We start from the raw sequence: 17598 nt of genomic DNA, 5'->3' as shown, positions 1-17598 counted from the left end.
AATAAGCTAAGGAAATGGTCACAAATGTATGGATTTGAGTGCAATGGACAAAGCCCAAATGTGATAGCTAAATTGGTCTATGCATCTCCAAAACTGCATGTTTCATGGTTGTGTGGTCCCATTCAACATCTACTTCAGCTTAAATTATGTTAATTGAAGTGGCTCTACCAGGCTTTTGTCAATGTAGTTGAGCAAAATGTGTTTGTACAAATATATTGTCAACACATCTCTTAGAGTAGAAAAGAAACTTCTAAACTAAACCATGTCCTGTCTGCATCTGATTATAACGTGTTTTATCCTCTGAGAAGCAGGAAATGTGCTGTTAGCATGCTAGCTGTTTGTTAGTATTCCCATGATAGAAAAGGGTTGAAAAACACTTAGAAACTCATTGTGTATTGTGATTAGGATGAGAGAAATGCATTAGGAAAGTGAGGAATAACACTGGACCAATACAAACAGTTTTAACTATGGGATCTGATAATGTTAAGGCATATCATTTCTGTTAAGCTTTAAATGTCACCTCATCAAATTATTTAAATCATTTTGCACTATCCTCTCTTATTTGACACCATCTAAATGCCATCTTTCATTACATCCACCAATCTCCTGTAGTTTTCCTCTTGGCCTCCTCCTTGACAGCTGTAGTATCTAACATCAACATCCCCTCTAACCATACATCTACAGAGCTATTCTCTACCAACCCAGTGTCTCAGCTATACGCTCTCTGACAAATAGACCAAAAAGTGCGCTTCACTCTGTAGAATACACAGTTTTAGAAGACAATTGAATATTCTTGTGCACCATGTCGGCATTCAAACACGTTTTTCAACACTTGATGGTAAACGCTGAAATCTCTCCGCTGTCTGATGTAGGTGTGTGAAAACAGGAGACAGTGTGAAGAGAGATCTGTGTGTAACCTGCCTCGAGTGCTCTCAATATGACATAAGTGCTAAAACAATGCAGGCAATACATTATCTATTATCTTTACCACTGTTTACATATAGGACATTTTGATGCACTATGATAAGTCTGCATGTAAGAATACTGTTTAGTTAAAGGTCCTATATTACACACAGTTGACATTTATGAGCTTTATGCCATGTTATAATGCTGTTACCTCATAAAACATACTTGGAGTGGTATTTTCTTTCATTCACACATGTTTGCATAATCCAGGTTTGTTAATATGTCTACATGTCAGCTCAAAATGCTCTGTTCCACCATTACAGCGATATGGACCAACAGCCTTTCCTCACCAGCAGTATGTTTCTACCACATTTGCCCCAGAGCATTTGAGCTCTTTATACAGAAATACAAGTTACATACAAATCAAAGCAGAGTGACACTTATTTCAGAGGCTGGTGCTGATCAACTTAACATACATTTGAGGACAGGTAATAATACAACAAAGGGCTTCCTGATTGGGGACACTTGTGTCTGCTGAGCCTTTACACATGCTAATAACTGGCCTGGGTCTTATGTAGAAATCAATTCATTTACACAAAGACAGATTGAGAGAAGTCTTTCCACAATATAAATTTCCATCACAATGACAAAACAACATTACATCATAGATTAGAAAATAATGCAATACAGATCCTTGTTTTCAATGGTCCAAAAATAATGTTCACCTCTGCAAGTGATTCCTACCGTCCTAATTATTCACAGTGAGTTTTACAGTCAGGTTAATTCTAACAAAAACTAGCATGCTAACAGTAACCAACCAGTGCTACTTTCTGGTTTGTGGAAGATAAAAACATTCTATAATTGGATATAGACACCACACATTTGTCTCATTCTGACTATATTAGCAGTTTTTACACTATGTCTGTTTGGCCAAATTTTTATTGGAAAAAAAGATAGTAGTGGCCCTTTAACTGAAAAACCTGAATTGAAATGTATTCATTCATTCATACACATTTAAATATTAGGAAGCTCTATGAAAAACTATGGTCTTTCAGCATATGTCTTTTTGGGGTTACCAGTTACACGGATGTCTTTTGTGTTGTAGCCACCCTCTAACTCTTTTACATTGCACAGTATTTGGCTATCTGCTGTCTGTTTACATTTTTGGAGAGACACTCTGCACTACACTCTGCAATTTTGCACACCGGGTGGGCAAACTCCTGAGGCTTTCTAGTATTGCCTTTTCTGACTCCAGTGTTTGTGTTCCTTTAGTGAGTCCCACAGCATGTCTCTTTATTCACTAACCCCGACAAATTCATTTTCTATCACTATTAATCCCAATACTAGGGTTAGATTCCCTCAAATACTCCTATGTGAATCTAAATTGCAATGAATTCTGAACACACCGCAAGCTGCACCTACCTACCGTATTTTTCGGACTATAAGTCACTCCGGAGTACAAGTTGCACCAGCCAAAAAATGCGTAATGAAGAAGAAAAAAACATATAGAACTCGCAATGGACTATAAGTCTCACTTTTGGGTGAAAATTTATTTTATAAAATCAGAGACCAGGACCCGACATTTCATCTTGAAAGGCAAGTTACAGTAATAACAACAGAATAGAGAACAACAAGCTGTTAACATAACATATGAACAGTTATTCATATAACTATAGAATAAACAAGAGAGTAGAACAGGTTAACGAAACTCTCCATCTCACTCCTAATCACTAAATCTATTGAATTCTTCATCCTCGGTGTCACTTCTGAGCAACTCCACGACTTCCGGAGGTAAACGAAGCACCACTTCCTGTTCTGCGTAGCTGTCATCAGACTCGGCATCAGTTCCAGTTAGCATAATTACAGCCTTTCTGAATCCTGATAGGATGGTTTCGGTTGTCATTGAAGTCCATGCTTTGTCAATACATCCAATGACTTCCAGGAAAGTTGCATGGCGCACCCTCCTGGTTACCGTGATGCTGTGTTCTTCATCCCCGCCTTTCACCGGTCCCTCACAAGTTTCTCACTCACTCCAAGCTTTCTTTCTGCTGCTCGATTATTGTTTTCGGCTGCATATTTCACTGCTTGTAGCAGGATACATGCAGGGGACATGCACAGTACAGCCAAGTGACAGTGGTACAGGAGTAATAGGAGTAGCAGATACTGGCACACAAGCATAGAGCGCCCTCTCATGACTGTCAGTGTGAAAATTTTAATATATAAGTCGCACCAGAGTATAAGTCACAGGACCACCCAAACCGTGAAAAAAAGGGTGACTTATAGTCAGAAAAGTAAGGTATTTATTTTGCCAAAATAGTTTAAAAACATCCTTAATTAGAGTGCTGTTTTATTCCCAAATGTGTTTTTTCCCCCATACTATCAATCAGTTTACAGCTAAGCACGCTGTTACAACAGTATAATGTTGCCAAATAGTTGAAATGGAATGCTTGTTGCTGGCATCCCTCTGCCCAACTTCTGTGTCTGCTAAAATCCAATCCCTCTGTACAAAAAGGGCTCCAATGTATTTTCAAACTCCATACACCTTCACTAGAATCATTTGGATTATTTTAGTCCTGGAAATGTCAATTTATACTGAACTAAAGGTAACAGGTAGTTGTTAACTGATTAAATTTAAAACTTTTTTTTTTTTTTTCTCTATACAATTGGTTTACAGCTAAGCACGCAGTGTACAACAATATAACGTTGCCAGATAGTTGAAATGGAATCCTTGTTGCTGGCATCGCTCTGCCCAACTTCTGTGTTTGCTAAAATCCAATCTCTCCGCACATATTGACCACCGACTCCCTTGACTTTGGCATTCCGTGTTGGCTGTGCCTTATTCCCAGTCTGCAGCCCTGCTATACGCCTGTCTACCGAGCCCATCTGCCTCTCTCCTCTCCTGTTGTCTCTGCCTATGTCTTCCTTAGACTATGCATGTAAGTGTTAGCTAGATCCTCTGAATTATTCATAGGGTTGTAAAGATGAGTTGGACACATGGGGAGTCTTCATTCACCTGCATATCCCATTCTGTTTCATCTTCCCTTTAGCCTCCCCTCTATCATTGATGAGGAACAGGGGGCCAGGCGACTTAGTCAGAAACATTCTAACGTAGCAAATCCCCTGGGCTGGGTTACTGCCGTCAAATCGCCGACCCAATCACGCGGCAGAAATATAGGGACAACCCCGCTGAGAGATGCAGTCCTGTTGTATTCGCGCAGGACTGAAAAGTTTCTGATTTCAAGTCTATGGGATTGTAACTTTGCCTTGATGCGCAGCAAAGTGACAGTTTATCTTGTAATGCCCAGACAAGTTTGTGTGACTGTGATATGGATTCTTTTGATCAAATCTGATGGAATAAATAAATAATTCGGAGGACATTGTGGTATTGTTGTCAACTACGGAGTTTGAGTTTTTCACATGAATATTCTATGTTGCAGTCCCTCTTGGTTTAATGGAGTCTTTACTTTTTTCTTCCATTCAAAATAATGAGTAAATGACAGGAACAGGTCCTTTTTTTCAGTAATTTCATCAGTGAATAAGGAGGAAGGCCATTTTGTGCAATAACCAAAAGGTCATTTCCGAGTCCTATTGGGTGCTTGTTAAGAATGTGTTTTTCAGATAAAATTCTAGTCGCTGCTCACTAGAGGAAGCTGTGTGTGTCATAACATGTTTGCTTCTGTATTGGATCTAAAAATCATGTATTTTAACAAAGCAATTTTCTTTGACAGCCAGTACCTTATAAGAATAGACATGATTAACAGTATTGGACATAGGCTTCATTTATCATGGTGAGTTTGTCCCTGATCAGTTCATTCTAATTTTAAAGATCCTGGTTTGAGATTTTTTTAAATTAAAAAGTTGGCCTTTCTAAATTATGTAACTAAATGCAGTTATAATATACTACATATTTTTGTGCTATTACTATAAACTTAAAAGTGCACTATGGAAGCATGTCTAAGGATGTCAGTGCTTTTCTGTTGACCAATAAAATAAAAAGCAGATATGTGAGAGTCCACTTATCTTCATCTAATTTCCTGGATCAGATGTCGACTTCCAAATATCGGTTCAGTCGATATCCTATCTTGGCATATACATTGTAATAATAATTGTAAATAATAATGGTAATAAGATTATTTGCTGGTCATAGTCGGCCCAGAGAGATAAACAAAACAAAACAAAAACAGCTCCATAACACATTTAGATCAGTCACTTATTTTATTTTTGAATAAAGAAAATGATTGTTGTTATGTCTTTGCACTGGTATAAGTTGACATCGGTAATCTGCAAATACTTAAAGGTATAACATCAAAATCGTATCTGAACTGGAAAATCAGTGCATACCTATTCCACAGTCTAGATTAAACCTATCTAGCATACGGAAGTAGAACAGATTACATTACAAGTCATATATGTGGAGAGTCTCCCCTATTCACAGAAGGAATAATTGTATTTTTGAGCATTAGAAACACTTGTAATGACTAAATACTAGACAGATACTGTATGTTTAATGTCACATCATGGAATATTCTAGGCCACAGGTGTCAAACATAAGGCCCGGGGGCCAGATCCGGCCCCCCAAGACCTTTAATGTGGCCCTTGGGTGATTTTCTACTAAAATATTTTAATTATATTTTCTATTAAAATATTGGTAATTTTCTGCGGTGCTTAGCATAGCAGCGTCTCCAGTGCCTCTGTACGTGGCCCCTCCCACCAGAGCAGCACAAATGAAGATTTGTCTCTTTCCAAACGCTCTTAAAGGACGATCGTTTTGACTGTTGACTGTGACACCCTCATCAACAAAATGCCCAAAATGAGAAAAGTGGAGCCGAGTGCAGGATTTTACAAGAAAAACTGACTTATTCCTATTTGCATACACGTTCATGTTAAAACATTGTGTTGAAATAGAATTTTTCTTAAAGTTTCAGATTGTTCATAATATTATAATATTATAATAAGAAAGAGTTCATCAATTAAAAAAGATTTCTATAATAGATTTGCGTTTCTCTGCACAAATATTTGAAGTTATTGTTATTTTTGGGGTTTATATGCCATGAGTTTTCTGATCCGGCCCCTTTGGGATCAAAGTAGGTTGGATACGGCCCCCGGACCAAAATGAGTTTGACACCCCTGTTCTAGGCTAAGCACTAGCATCTCCATGGAGACAAGAAGGTACGACCCTACACCAGACAAGTTGTGGTGTGCACCTTTAAAGTCTGGACACAATCAGGTGGTGAATTCTGGAACAAATTTGTGCATCTTTAGGCTAGTTCATGAAGTTCATGAATTTCATATTCGTAGCGTTTTTTGTGCTCGGAGATAAGCATTCAGTGCAGCATCCGTCACATGTACTTTAGTTCATTTTTATTTCAGGCACAAACCTATCCTAGCATGAGACCACATTTCTATGCAGAGGTTTGACTGTATGTTCTGCCTTAGCACAGCACAGAGCCTGGTATCCCTGTTGTAACCAGCGTAGCCATGGCTCCACGAGGGTGTTGGCAACGGACGAGATAACACACATCACCACAATATAAGATTCATCATTGTGAAAGACAACAGCCGGGCAGCCTGTCAGACGTGTATTGATTGATAAGCTATCCGCACTCAGGAGGAGCTGGAGACACTATTAAACAGCACAGAGATGGTAGGAGCAAGGCACAGCAGCATACAGCAGGGAAAATACACTATTGAAAAACATAATCATAATACTTCTTCAAAATGTTGAATTCATTCCTTTAGTCGACTTTCATTTAACTCTGCCCATGTAATGTTCTTGCTAGTTTTATTGAAAGCATGAGGACACTCTTAAGAAGTCATTGAATCCTTGTTGCAGCAGGTATCTTGGTAGCTGCTATGCTTTTACTCACTGGCATTACATAGTTGGGATGATTTTATATTTTTGGATCCAGAAAGTGATCCTACTTGGCCACAGCACTTCAACATTCCAGTAAAAATGATCTTTAAAATAGTTACAATCAAATAAAAAATACTAGTAGTATTTCTGCTTCTCATAAGATGTCTCTTTATAAAGGGCCCAAACCTCTTAGTGTATCTAAGGCCGTTAAATTTGCTCAAAAGAAAATAGTTTGCTCATAAGGAGAAGTAGTTATGTAAAAAAAAAAAAAAAAAAAAAAGATATGAATCCGTATCATATACCATATTAAAACCAACTATTTGAGTGAAAAATTAAATTATTGTCTCTAAAATTGCTTTTTTAATTATTACGTTTGTTATTATCATTGTAGTTGTAGTAAAGGCAACCAAACCATAGTATATGATTAAGTAACGAAAAGTATTACTTATATAATGAATCTAATGTATTTCTGACTTGCCTCTGTTCTAGCTGGATGTACTGGACAGACTGGGAGGAGGATGAGGTGAATGACAGTATTGGGAGGATAGAGAAAGCCTGGATGGATGGTTCAAACAGAAGAATATTTGTGACTTCAAATATGCTCTGGCCCAATGGACTCACCCTGGACCATGGGACCAGCACCATGTACTGGTGTGATGCCTACTACGACCACATCGAGAAGATCCACCTCAACGGCTCAGGAAGGATGGTGAGTTCAAATACATAAATACATAGATTTTTTATTTGAGTACGGAAAAATGGATTAGGGGTGTCAAAAAAAAAAATCTAATCCAGATACTAATCAATATTATATGCAACAAGTGTTGAAATTTTCATTGGTATCACAATTGAGTTAATTTTAGTATTAAACAATTGTTTAAAGGGTGTAAAGCAATAATTATGTAATATATATATTCTTATTATGATAAAACATGAGTTATGGTGTCTGTGCATATTGAACTACGTTTGTGCACATAAAACTTTGTATGTGATTATTGTAATGATTATGATTACTAATTTCCATTTTTCTTAACACCTAACTTGATCAAAATAATAGCGAACCTCCATAAATGTCCAGACCACAGTTTGAACATCTCAGTACTAAATAATGTTTGTGTTGCCTGGTGAGATAATAACTGCTACTACTCTAATTCCATCATTTGTGACTGGCCTCGTTTAAGGTTACAGTTTATCCACCCACACATTTGATACTCAACACGCATTAACTGAAAGACCAACTGCATGAATGATATTATATGATTTATCAAAAATAACTTGGCACATGAATGTTAAATTCAATAAAGCTAATTTTTGTTATACAATTGAAGGTCTATGTTGCAGAACTGGTTTTGGTGACATATATAAGCTAATAAACTTAAGTAATGTTTTTTTTAATGTAAACTCTATTTTAAACAACTCTGCAGGTAAAAGTAAAGGTCTTAAAATGTAAATTGTCTAAAGAACACATACATTCATTGTATATATGTACCAAATATAGGTCATTATTTGTTACATTTTAGTTTTAATATGACTTTTTATCACAGCATTTTATTGCATTGTTTTTGTGGTTAGAAAAGATCTATTTTACCAGTGGGCACATTGGAAAAGTTGTTTTAGATTTAGACTATTGATCCACAAGGGAAATCATTTGGACTCAGCAGCTCACACATCACAATATGTTATAATAACAAAGGATAAACATATAAATGGTAAAAATACATTTAAAAAATAAGAGAATGATTTTTAAGAGGTTATAAAATGGTAATCGATACTAAATTAGAGATAATAGCACTTCAACATGTTATCCATTAGAATTTTAGTTTAGCTCAGGGGTTCTAAGGACCCACTGTGAATCCTGATCTTCTGAATTTGTCAATTTAGCCAAAATAAGCAAACATGAAAGATGCACAGCACTCCGACAAAGCTAACAACCTCACAAGTCTAATTTAGTTTATTTTGTTTAGTTTGTTTCCAAAAAATCCATTCCGAACACTGATACACATTTTATCAAGCACCTGCAGATGTTCCCCACTTGATATTTCTATGCAGATAACATTTGTGTGTGGTGTTCAGTGCCAGGTCTGTGCCTTGCAGTGATAGAGTGCTCCTCCTCCAAAACAAAAGCCAACAAGACGTCCCTCCATCCCTAACCGTTCCTGTCGGACGCACTCGCTCGCTGGCAGATTACGCTAATGAATTATTTGCAAATTCTATTTAATCAATGCCAAGATTCCAGCAAACATTATTAGAGGCAGTCAGCACAGTGTGAATAGGTTTGTGCAGAGGAAAATTGAATCGCATTCATCATATACTGTTATCAAATCATTTCACAGCCCATATCCAAACAGCTCCATCCCGCTTTAGGCTGATAGAATTCTCTCTGATTCTTTCCATAGTCAATAAAACCCTATGAAACGCTTTTATTCATTTTGTGTCAGTGTTGAGTTTCTGTTTTGTTCTATCTTCCATGTCACTGTTTTTATTTGCCAACAGTTACCAAAACTACCAAAAAAGAGTTACGTTTATTTTAACAAACTCTTGTTAAATATGTGCTGTCATTTTAAAGTCTCTTGTTGTCAAAGAGTATATTTAAATCCGATTCGATACCCCTCTCTAGTCACCCAAAACTGCAAATTTAGGACACATTAGTTTTAAATGCATGTCCTGAAAACACAATCATAAATATATTTTAAAGTTTTAACCAAACATCTGAATCTACTCTTACTTTTTTGCAGGTTGTATACAATGGCAAAGAGCTGAACCACCCTTTTGGAATTTCTCACTATCGGAATTTCATCTTTTGGACGGAGTACATGAACGCCTCGGTGTTCCAGCTGGATTTAAACAGTGGAGACGTGACTCTGCTCCGGAGCGAGAGACCACCTCTATTCGGCCTGCGAGTTTACGACGCTCACAGCCAGCAAGGTTTGGCTGCTCTGCTTTTCAATACTGCCCCTCTAGTGCCACTGGAGCGTGACTCCCATAGCAGAGCACCATGGTGGACAAGCTCACTGCGTTTGGGCTGAAAGGGAGAAACGGCTCTTTGCTCTGTGCTCTGACAGCTGTAGCTTTTGTCCTTTTATTAATAGACAGAACTTAAGGTTGAATAGATACTAAGATTTTTCATTTTGTCTCAGCTTGCAGCTTGTAGCTATAGTGAATAGATACAATTCGAGTTCAATTTGTATTTTGTAAGATTTTGCTAGCAAGATTGTTTGTTTAATATGCACACAGGAAGAGGAAACTTAACTCCTAGCCTATGGTCCTTTTAAAAGATTTGATATGGATTCAAATGCAATGCTAATGAAGATACATTTTAATGTTTGTTAACAATTGCAAGATAGGGTTAAAATACTACTACGATTTTCATCGTATAATACCAATTTCAGTTTGACAGTCAGAACCCGAACCTAAGCTATTGATTAGGGCCTGACGATATATCGGCTGGCTGATATTATCAGCCGATATCGGCAGTTGTAAACATATCGGCTATGGGCCTAAAACTTGCCGATATGGGTCGATATTTCACATGGGCATGCTATATCTTGTTATAAATCTTAGACTCTCTACATTATGCTCATTTAATCCAATTTACAGACAGATAAATGTCCTAATATGTGGGTCTGCATCAGTATTTATCTGCAGAGTAATTTGTCTGTGTCTGTGGCCGTACTGTCCCTGAACAGACCGCCAGAGTCACGTCACTCACCTGCGCTTGTTTATACATGCAGCCATAGATCCAAACACTGAGATTATATTCTTTTTATGGACCATTGGTTTGAGTCTGGATTAAAAGGATATTTATTAGTGAAGACTTGTGATCTGAGAGGAGCCTGTGTGAGCGGTGAGTGTTGGAAGTGTGTCTGTTTTGAAGCTAGTTTTGGTTATTTCTCATTGGTTAGTGATTAGCTTCTGTAGCTTCCGCACATAAACAGCCTGTTTTCTGTTCTATTGACCTACTGTAAAATGACTATATTGGCGATATATATATATATATTACTGGACCTGCATTGGTATGTAAATGAGCTGTGAATAGAAGTGTGAATGATCGACATTTATGCATATAATTAATTATTGCAGCGCGCATACATTTACGGCTAAAGGCTAATAGCAGTAGTTTACTTTCTTTACTGGCTGCTAGAATGTGATGCAAAAAGACCATTAGGCCAACCTACTGTCTGACATAAAGGGGCAAAATAACAATAAATGTTGCCTAAATAAACCCAATTTAAAATCCACTAGAGCCAGACCTAAGTTTGTTAAACAATTCAAGATTTACAGTGAATTTTTACATCACTTAATATATCGGCGATTTTCTCGGCTATCAGCAGCTCCAACTCCCATTTTATTTGTATCATATCAGCCGCAACAAAATCCATATCGGTCGGGCCCTACTATTGATCACAATATTCATTGTTTCTGAAACCAGTAAGGACTTAGCTCAGTTGAGTAAGCATTTCTTTTCATTTCAGTAGAGTTCAGCTTCAGCTGCCGGACATAGGAGAGACACGTTTGTGCTGAGAGATGTTCTTCTCCTCAAACTGACCTAACAGTGGATCTGATGACCCTGCCTCAGACTTTTGTGTGAACTTTCTCTTATTGTTGTATTTTGCTACTCAGTGGGCTTAAATTGTCACAAATGGTCTCCTATATTTTTGCAATTGTCCAAAGCCTTAAGAGAAACCTGGACATAACAAGCAAGTGAAGTCTTTTAACTTAAGACTCATTTCAGTTGTTATAATATTAACACAATGTACAATAGAAGAAAGTGATGTTGAACCACCTACACCCAGCCTGTATGTTATTGTTCTAACACAGTATATTTTACACTTAAGTTCTCTCCGTGCTGCTTTCAAAGGTATTAGACGTTCCAGATTTTGAGTAGGAGAGACCAGCGCTGAATATTCAATGCTATAATGTCTGCTATAGTGTCCACAGCCTACAGATCACACCCTGCTGAGGATTTCTCCCGGACATCCCTCCATTGTTCATGTCACTGAATAGATTAATTGGCTGTCCGCTCCTTTGAGTATTAGTGATTGGCCTGTACAAAACCAACGCTTTATCTCATTGGCTCAGCTGCTGCTTTGGAGCTTGTGTTTAATGAAAGTGACAAAGGTGTCTTATGCCTAACTTATGTGACAGTATTCGAGTTTGTACAGAAAGACTATTTATGCAGTCGTAAAGGATAAAAATGTAAAAGTTTTTTATTTGCATCTGCACTTGATATGCCATTGCACAAGTAAGGCTGAACTGAACTTTTAATAATGCAATAAGAGGGATGCTTCCTAGCTCAAACATGCACTGTAGTTTGTTCATCTCCAATTAATAGTGACCTTTGCTTTCCTGTATTATTACATTGAATGAGAGACAAAAAGTCCCCAACTAAAAACCCAATCTACAGTAGTGGATGGCTCTTTAAAACTTTAAAACCTCTGTCTGCTATTAGACCTAATTGGTTGATCCAAAACATTTTTTTGTTGTTGATTTATTTCATTTATAAAGTATAAAAAGACATCAAACATGCAAGAAATGAATGAAAAGGAGCAGAAAGAAGAGTCATCTTATGTTATTTGCCCCCTTTCCCCTTTTCTAGACAATACATGAACACCGATAGTTACTTTAAAATATTTCAAATCAGTACATTGCAGTTCAGTCAAGATTATTAATCAAAAAAAAAATAAAAATCAGCAAACAAAAATCTTCACAATTATGCACAACAACTTAGTTCCCTTTTTCATACATACACATCACATTTGATTTTATGTGTTTTTTAAATGCCATCGTTGTATTTAATTATTTTATATCTTTGTCAAGACTATTCCATAAATTAACTCCTTTCACGGCAATGCTTTGCTCCATAACCTTCTGAATCTGGGTTTTTTAAACATGTAGGTTAATTTAAAATTGTAGTGGCTTCTCATTTCAGACCAGGGGTGTCAATCTCATTTTGGTCCAGGGGCCATATCCAACCTACTTTGATCCCAAAGGGGCCGGATCAGAAAACTCATGGCATATATACCCCAAAAACAGCAATAAGTTCAAATATTTGTGCAGAGAAACGCAAATCTATTACAGAAATCTTTTTAAATTAATTAACTTTTTCTTTTACAAAATATTATAATATTATGAACATCCTGAAACTTTAAGAAAAATGCAATTTCAATACAAAGTTTTAACGTTAACTTGTATGCAAATAGGAATAAGTCAGTTTTTCTTGCAAAATACTGCACTCAGCGTCCACTTATCAAATTTTTGACATTTTGCTGATGAGGCTGTCACAGTCAACAGTCAAAACGATTGTCCTTTAAGGATGTTTGGAAAGAGGCAAGTCTTCATTTGCTCCCGCTCTGGTGGGAGGCGGCCACACAGAGGTGCTGGAGACGCTGCTATGCTAAGCGGCGCATAAAATTACCAATATTTTAATAGAAAATATAATTAAAACATTTTAGTAGAAAATCAGCCGAGGGCCAGATTAAAGGTCTTGGTGGGCCGTATGTTTGACACCCCTATCTCAGATAGTCTTTGAATATTTATAGGTAACACATTTCACAATACACCTTAAGTTGAACAAATATTGGGATTGCTGGCTCTCTATTATGACTGTTGGTGATCATTCTCAAGGCCCTTTTCTGTAAAATAAATAATGACTGTAAGTAAGTTTTACATGTTGACCCCCAAATTTCCATACAGTACATCAGATACTGGGGCAATTATACAGTTACACAAGGTTAATATTGCTGCCCTATTTAGTGAGAACTTTACTTTATGCAGCACAGCAGTTGCTTTGGAAATTTTGCCTTTAGTGTAATTTATATGAAACCTCCAGTTTAGACCTTCATCAATCATGACTGAAATTTTGTTTCGTTTACTCTTTTAATCTGTATCCCATCTATTTCTAATTTTATGTCATGTTTTTTTTTCTTTTTATATCAAAAACAGCCCAGATTAATATCTTATAATTCATTGTTTATAACACCATACATATATACATTATACACTGTGTTTTTCATATTTCTTCAGTTGAGTACCTGTATTTAGATAATGCAATACTTTACTCCACATAAGAAGTGACCATTGAATCGACATCGAGTTGAATTTATATTTAAAGATTGTCACTCCTCTTTCTATAAGTGCGGCATTGAGCCTTGTCATTTTGATCTTAAAATGTTTGTATTAACCCGTTTTAGATGATCCTGATGTTTTTATTTCACAATTTTGTCCGTAAATAAATTCCTGACCCCAATCCCCCCACAGTCAACTTTTTTATACAGTCTGTGCGTTTCACTTTAGATTAGCTAATTGTAAGTCGTTCCTGTTTGTATTTATTCAGCCTTTATTTTGCCAGACAAAACAGTAAGAACAAATTTGGCCTGCAGCAACCAGGCCTAGAAGACAGCCCTGTTGAGAAGTCTATCTGTTCATTCGACCAGCAGTTTGGGCAGCTCTCAGACACTAAACATTCACTTACAGAAATGCACTTTTAGATGAGCCAGACGCCTTATTTGAATCATCTCTCTCCGCAGGTGACAATGCATGCAGTGTGAATTATGGAGGCTGCAGTACCCTCTGCCTGGCCATCCCTGGAGGCCGAGTGTGCGCATGTGCTGACAACCAGGTCCTGGAGAAGAACAATGTCACCTGCGCAGGTAGGAGGACACATGCATCTGATACACACCAGATCATCTTTTACACGTATACAGTAATCCAGCCCTCTGCCCCCTCTGGGAATGAGATCATATAATAAAGTTGATCTAGCTACATGCTCCTGGTAACACATGCATTCTCAGGGGGAATCGTGCTCTTGCTAGCTGTAATGGTAATGTGATAGCAGAGCCCTTTCTAGTGTATTTTAATGGGTATTTCTGTCTTTCTGGGAATATAACATGACCTAATATGAACATGTGCTCAACACTACAAAAAGTTGCTAGATAACAACAAGCTAATTTGCTAACTACACTATATAACCAACTATGCTTGTTAGTTGCTAATGTCGCTAATGTAGGCTATAGTATAAAACCTGGGAGTCTTCATACAAAAATACACATTTTTGAGTTTCCAGTTGGCTTAATGTTATACCAATGAAAATTTTAAGATGCTAAATGCTAAAGATAGTTGTCATTCCAAAGTATACTGCCATTATATTGTGATAGATGTATTTACCAGTAGTGGCAATATCACTAGCCATTATTTGGTAGCCATTTTGCACTAGAGGCAAAGTTCTATATTAACAAATAAAACTACACTTTAAACTCTAATCATTTTCTGTTAATTTGTTTATTTTATCATGAATTATTGCCCTACAAGCCTACATCATTTAACATATGGTAGTTTAGCATACAGTATGATTTTCTAAATCAGGGATGTCCAAACCTTTCTTACTGAGGAAACATATGCACAATGGAGAGCTGAAGGCAGGTGGTCTAAACTGCTATTCTTTGAGATGTAAGCATTTTACATAGTGTGTACAGAGCCAAAGACTTGGAACACTAATTTTAGACCTGTAGTCATACAATGTGATGTTATTAAGGTTACAGTTGTAGAAACACTACTATTTCCAATCAGAAGCATTGCCTACAATTGTTGGAGCTAATTCTGTAGGAAGCCAAATCAGGGCCAATGAAAATTGGGCTTCATTTGGTCCCCGTGCCATAGTTTGGACATCCCTGTTTTATAAACCATTCACTAAGAACACCAGTTTGCCTGACTTGACATAATACTAAAAGACACCTTGGCTGGAAACACACAGACTCACACTCTGCTGGTGCCACATATTCATTCTAAGAAAAGGGAGCTTAAAATGAGCCAATTATGAACCAGCTTTTGTGTGCTCTCTCGGCTTTGTCCAATAACTTTCCCTTTTTTTCCCTGTCCCCAGACGACTCCAGTGATGTTTTGGAGGTGCACCGCTGTAAAAGTGATGAGTTCCAGTGTCTGAATCAGCGCTGTATTCGAGCCCTGTGGAAGTGTGATGGTGACGATGACTGCCTGGATGGGAGTGACGAGGAAAACCACATTTGCTGTAAGATCCACTTAAATCTTGCTTTATAAGAAACTAAATTGCCCACATGGAAAAATAGCCTATACAGAGATACTGTGGAACATTGTGCTTTTTAATTTACCTTAATATGAAAATATAATTGTTTAACTATTATAGTAGTAACCATAGTACTTTCTAGATACAAGATATATGTATATTCTATTTGTGAAAGATTTTGGCTTTGATCTGGCCTTTGGCTTTGCCATCCCCAGATTGTGATAGTCATCACTTAGGCCACAATTACTTTTGCACAAAATCTTTGAGTCTGTAAGCTATCTCCTAGCTGAACGTCCTGATAAGAACACAACATAATTTTAGTGTTACCATTGGCATTAAAGGTGCATTATGTAACTTTTTTTGGTATAGGGCATGTCACCTGCTTGTCTCCTTGATGTTGTTATTGTTTTGCTTGGAATGTTCCACAGTTTGGCATTAAACCCATCTTTCTCCATGGAGATAGATAGGTATTGTTGCCTCATCAGGCCACTTTGCAGGTCAGAAGCAACAGTTAGCAGTAAGAATTAATGCAAGATAGATAAGTTGGAACATACCAATCACAGCTTTAACCATGGAGACAAAAAAGTGACATACACTTCACCTGGATTCACACATCAAACCCTATTGTATCAACAGAGGATACAGCCTGGTTAGAATGAACAAATATGCTGTAAGGAACCTCTTAAAAGAGTTCTTGCGACACGTTGCAGTATAAAAAATGAAGTAGTGACGATGTACTTAGATTCAGAGTCATGCACAGTGCGAGATAGTATGCTCTAAAAGGCTTACTCTTCCCCCAGTCAGCCCATGTGTTGGAAATGTCAACGCTAAAGCAGGGTGAAAAGTGCTCCTCCTCCTCACTGGCTGTCTCTGTTACTTGTGTAAAACTTGCAATTTAACAAATTGCTACAATAAACAACACTTGTGTGAGACACTCCGCTGCTGCTTTGATGCTGTGTTCCTCTGAAAAGCCAGCGTGATATTGAAGTAATCTCCGGCTAAAGTGATATAAAAATGACTTCCAAAAAAATCTCCTGCTTTGGACAAATGTCACTAAATGTTTCTAAAGGAAAGTTTTGTAAGTAAAAGTTGATCAGTGTTGAGGAGTGACCATTTAAATTCATCTGAGTAACTGTTGCTTTTTCAGTGTCTTGACTCTTAAAGTAGTTGGATTGCAACTTTTTATTTGTTAGTCTTGAAAGGGCATAGCAATGTTAATCAGAAGCAATAGATCAGTTTTATATAGCACTTTTCTGGACACTCAAAGATGCCTTACAGAGCATCATTCACTTCATACCCATAGTGGTAATCTACAAATGTAGCCACATCTGCCCTAGGGCAGACTGACAGAAGCCAGGCTGCCAACCTGTGCCATCAGCCCCTCCAACCACCACCAACACTCACACGCACACCACTTTCATATTAGGCAATGTCGGTCAAGTGCCTTGCCTAAGAACACAACAACCTGATTTTCCCAGCTGAGTATAGCCAAAACAGCAACATTTTGTTGTAAAAAAGCAGAAGGCCCTCCTCCAGGCCAAACAAGGTTCCAGGCTCGATTTTCAGGTCACCCGGGCCTTTCTGTGTGGAGTTTGCATGTTCTTTCTGTATCTGGGCACTCTGGTTTTCTCATCAACCCAAAAACATACACCACAGGTATAATCCTCCAGTTAAGCTGGTCCTGACCAAGCCTAGAGAAGATTTGGAGATGGGCCTCTGACCCTATATATTGATTTTACATTCTCGAAATGTTGCATAAAATACACTTCTCTTCATACTCATATTCAAATGACATGTTTGT

At 37.5% G+C, this 17598-nt stretch overlaps 1 protein-coding gene across 1 annotated transcript in view; it reads left to right on the top strand.

Annotated features, from left to right (window-relative positions):
* Nucleotides 1-17598, top strand: part of lrp1bb (low density lipoprotein receptor-related protein 1Bb) — a 378766-nt gene that overhangs the window by 133420 nt on the left and 227748 nt on the right. Inside the window, exons 12-15 of the mRNA XM_055149901.1 lie at nt 7250-7469; nt 9496-9685; nt 14287-14409; nt 15639-15782. Coding sequence (XP_055005876.1) covers nt 7250-7469; nt 9496-9685; nt 14287-14409; nt 15639-15782 — 677 coding nt within the window. The remainder of the gene's footprint in view (nt 1-7249; nt 7470-9495; nt 9686-14286; nt 14410-15638; nt 15783-17598) is intronic.

Source organism: Boleophthalmus pectinirostris, unplaced genomic scaffold (genome assembly GCF_026225935.1).
Source record: "Boleophthalmus pectinirostris isolate CB_2022bp ecotype Guang Dong unplaced genomic scaffold, ASM2622593v1 HiC_scaffold_1, whole genome shotgun sequence".
NCBI classification, from domain to species: Eukaryota; Metazoa; Chordata; class Actinopteri; order Gobiiformes; family Gobiidae; genus Boleophthalmus; species Boleophthalmus pectinirostris.
The sequence above is the reverse complement of the archived record's forward strand: the minus strand, read 5'-3'. Positions and strand labels throughout refer to the sequence as shown.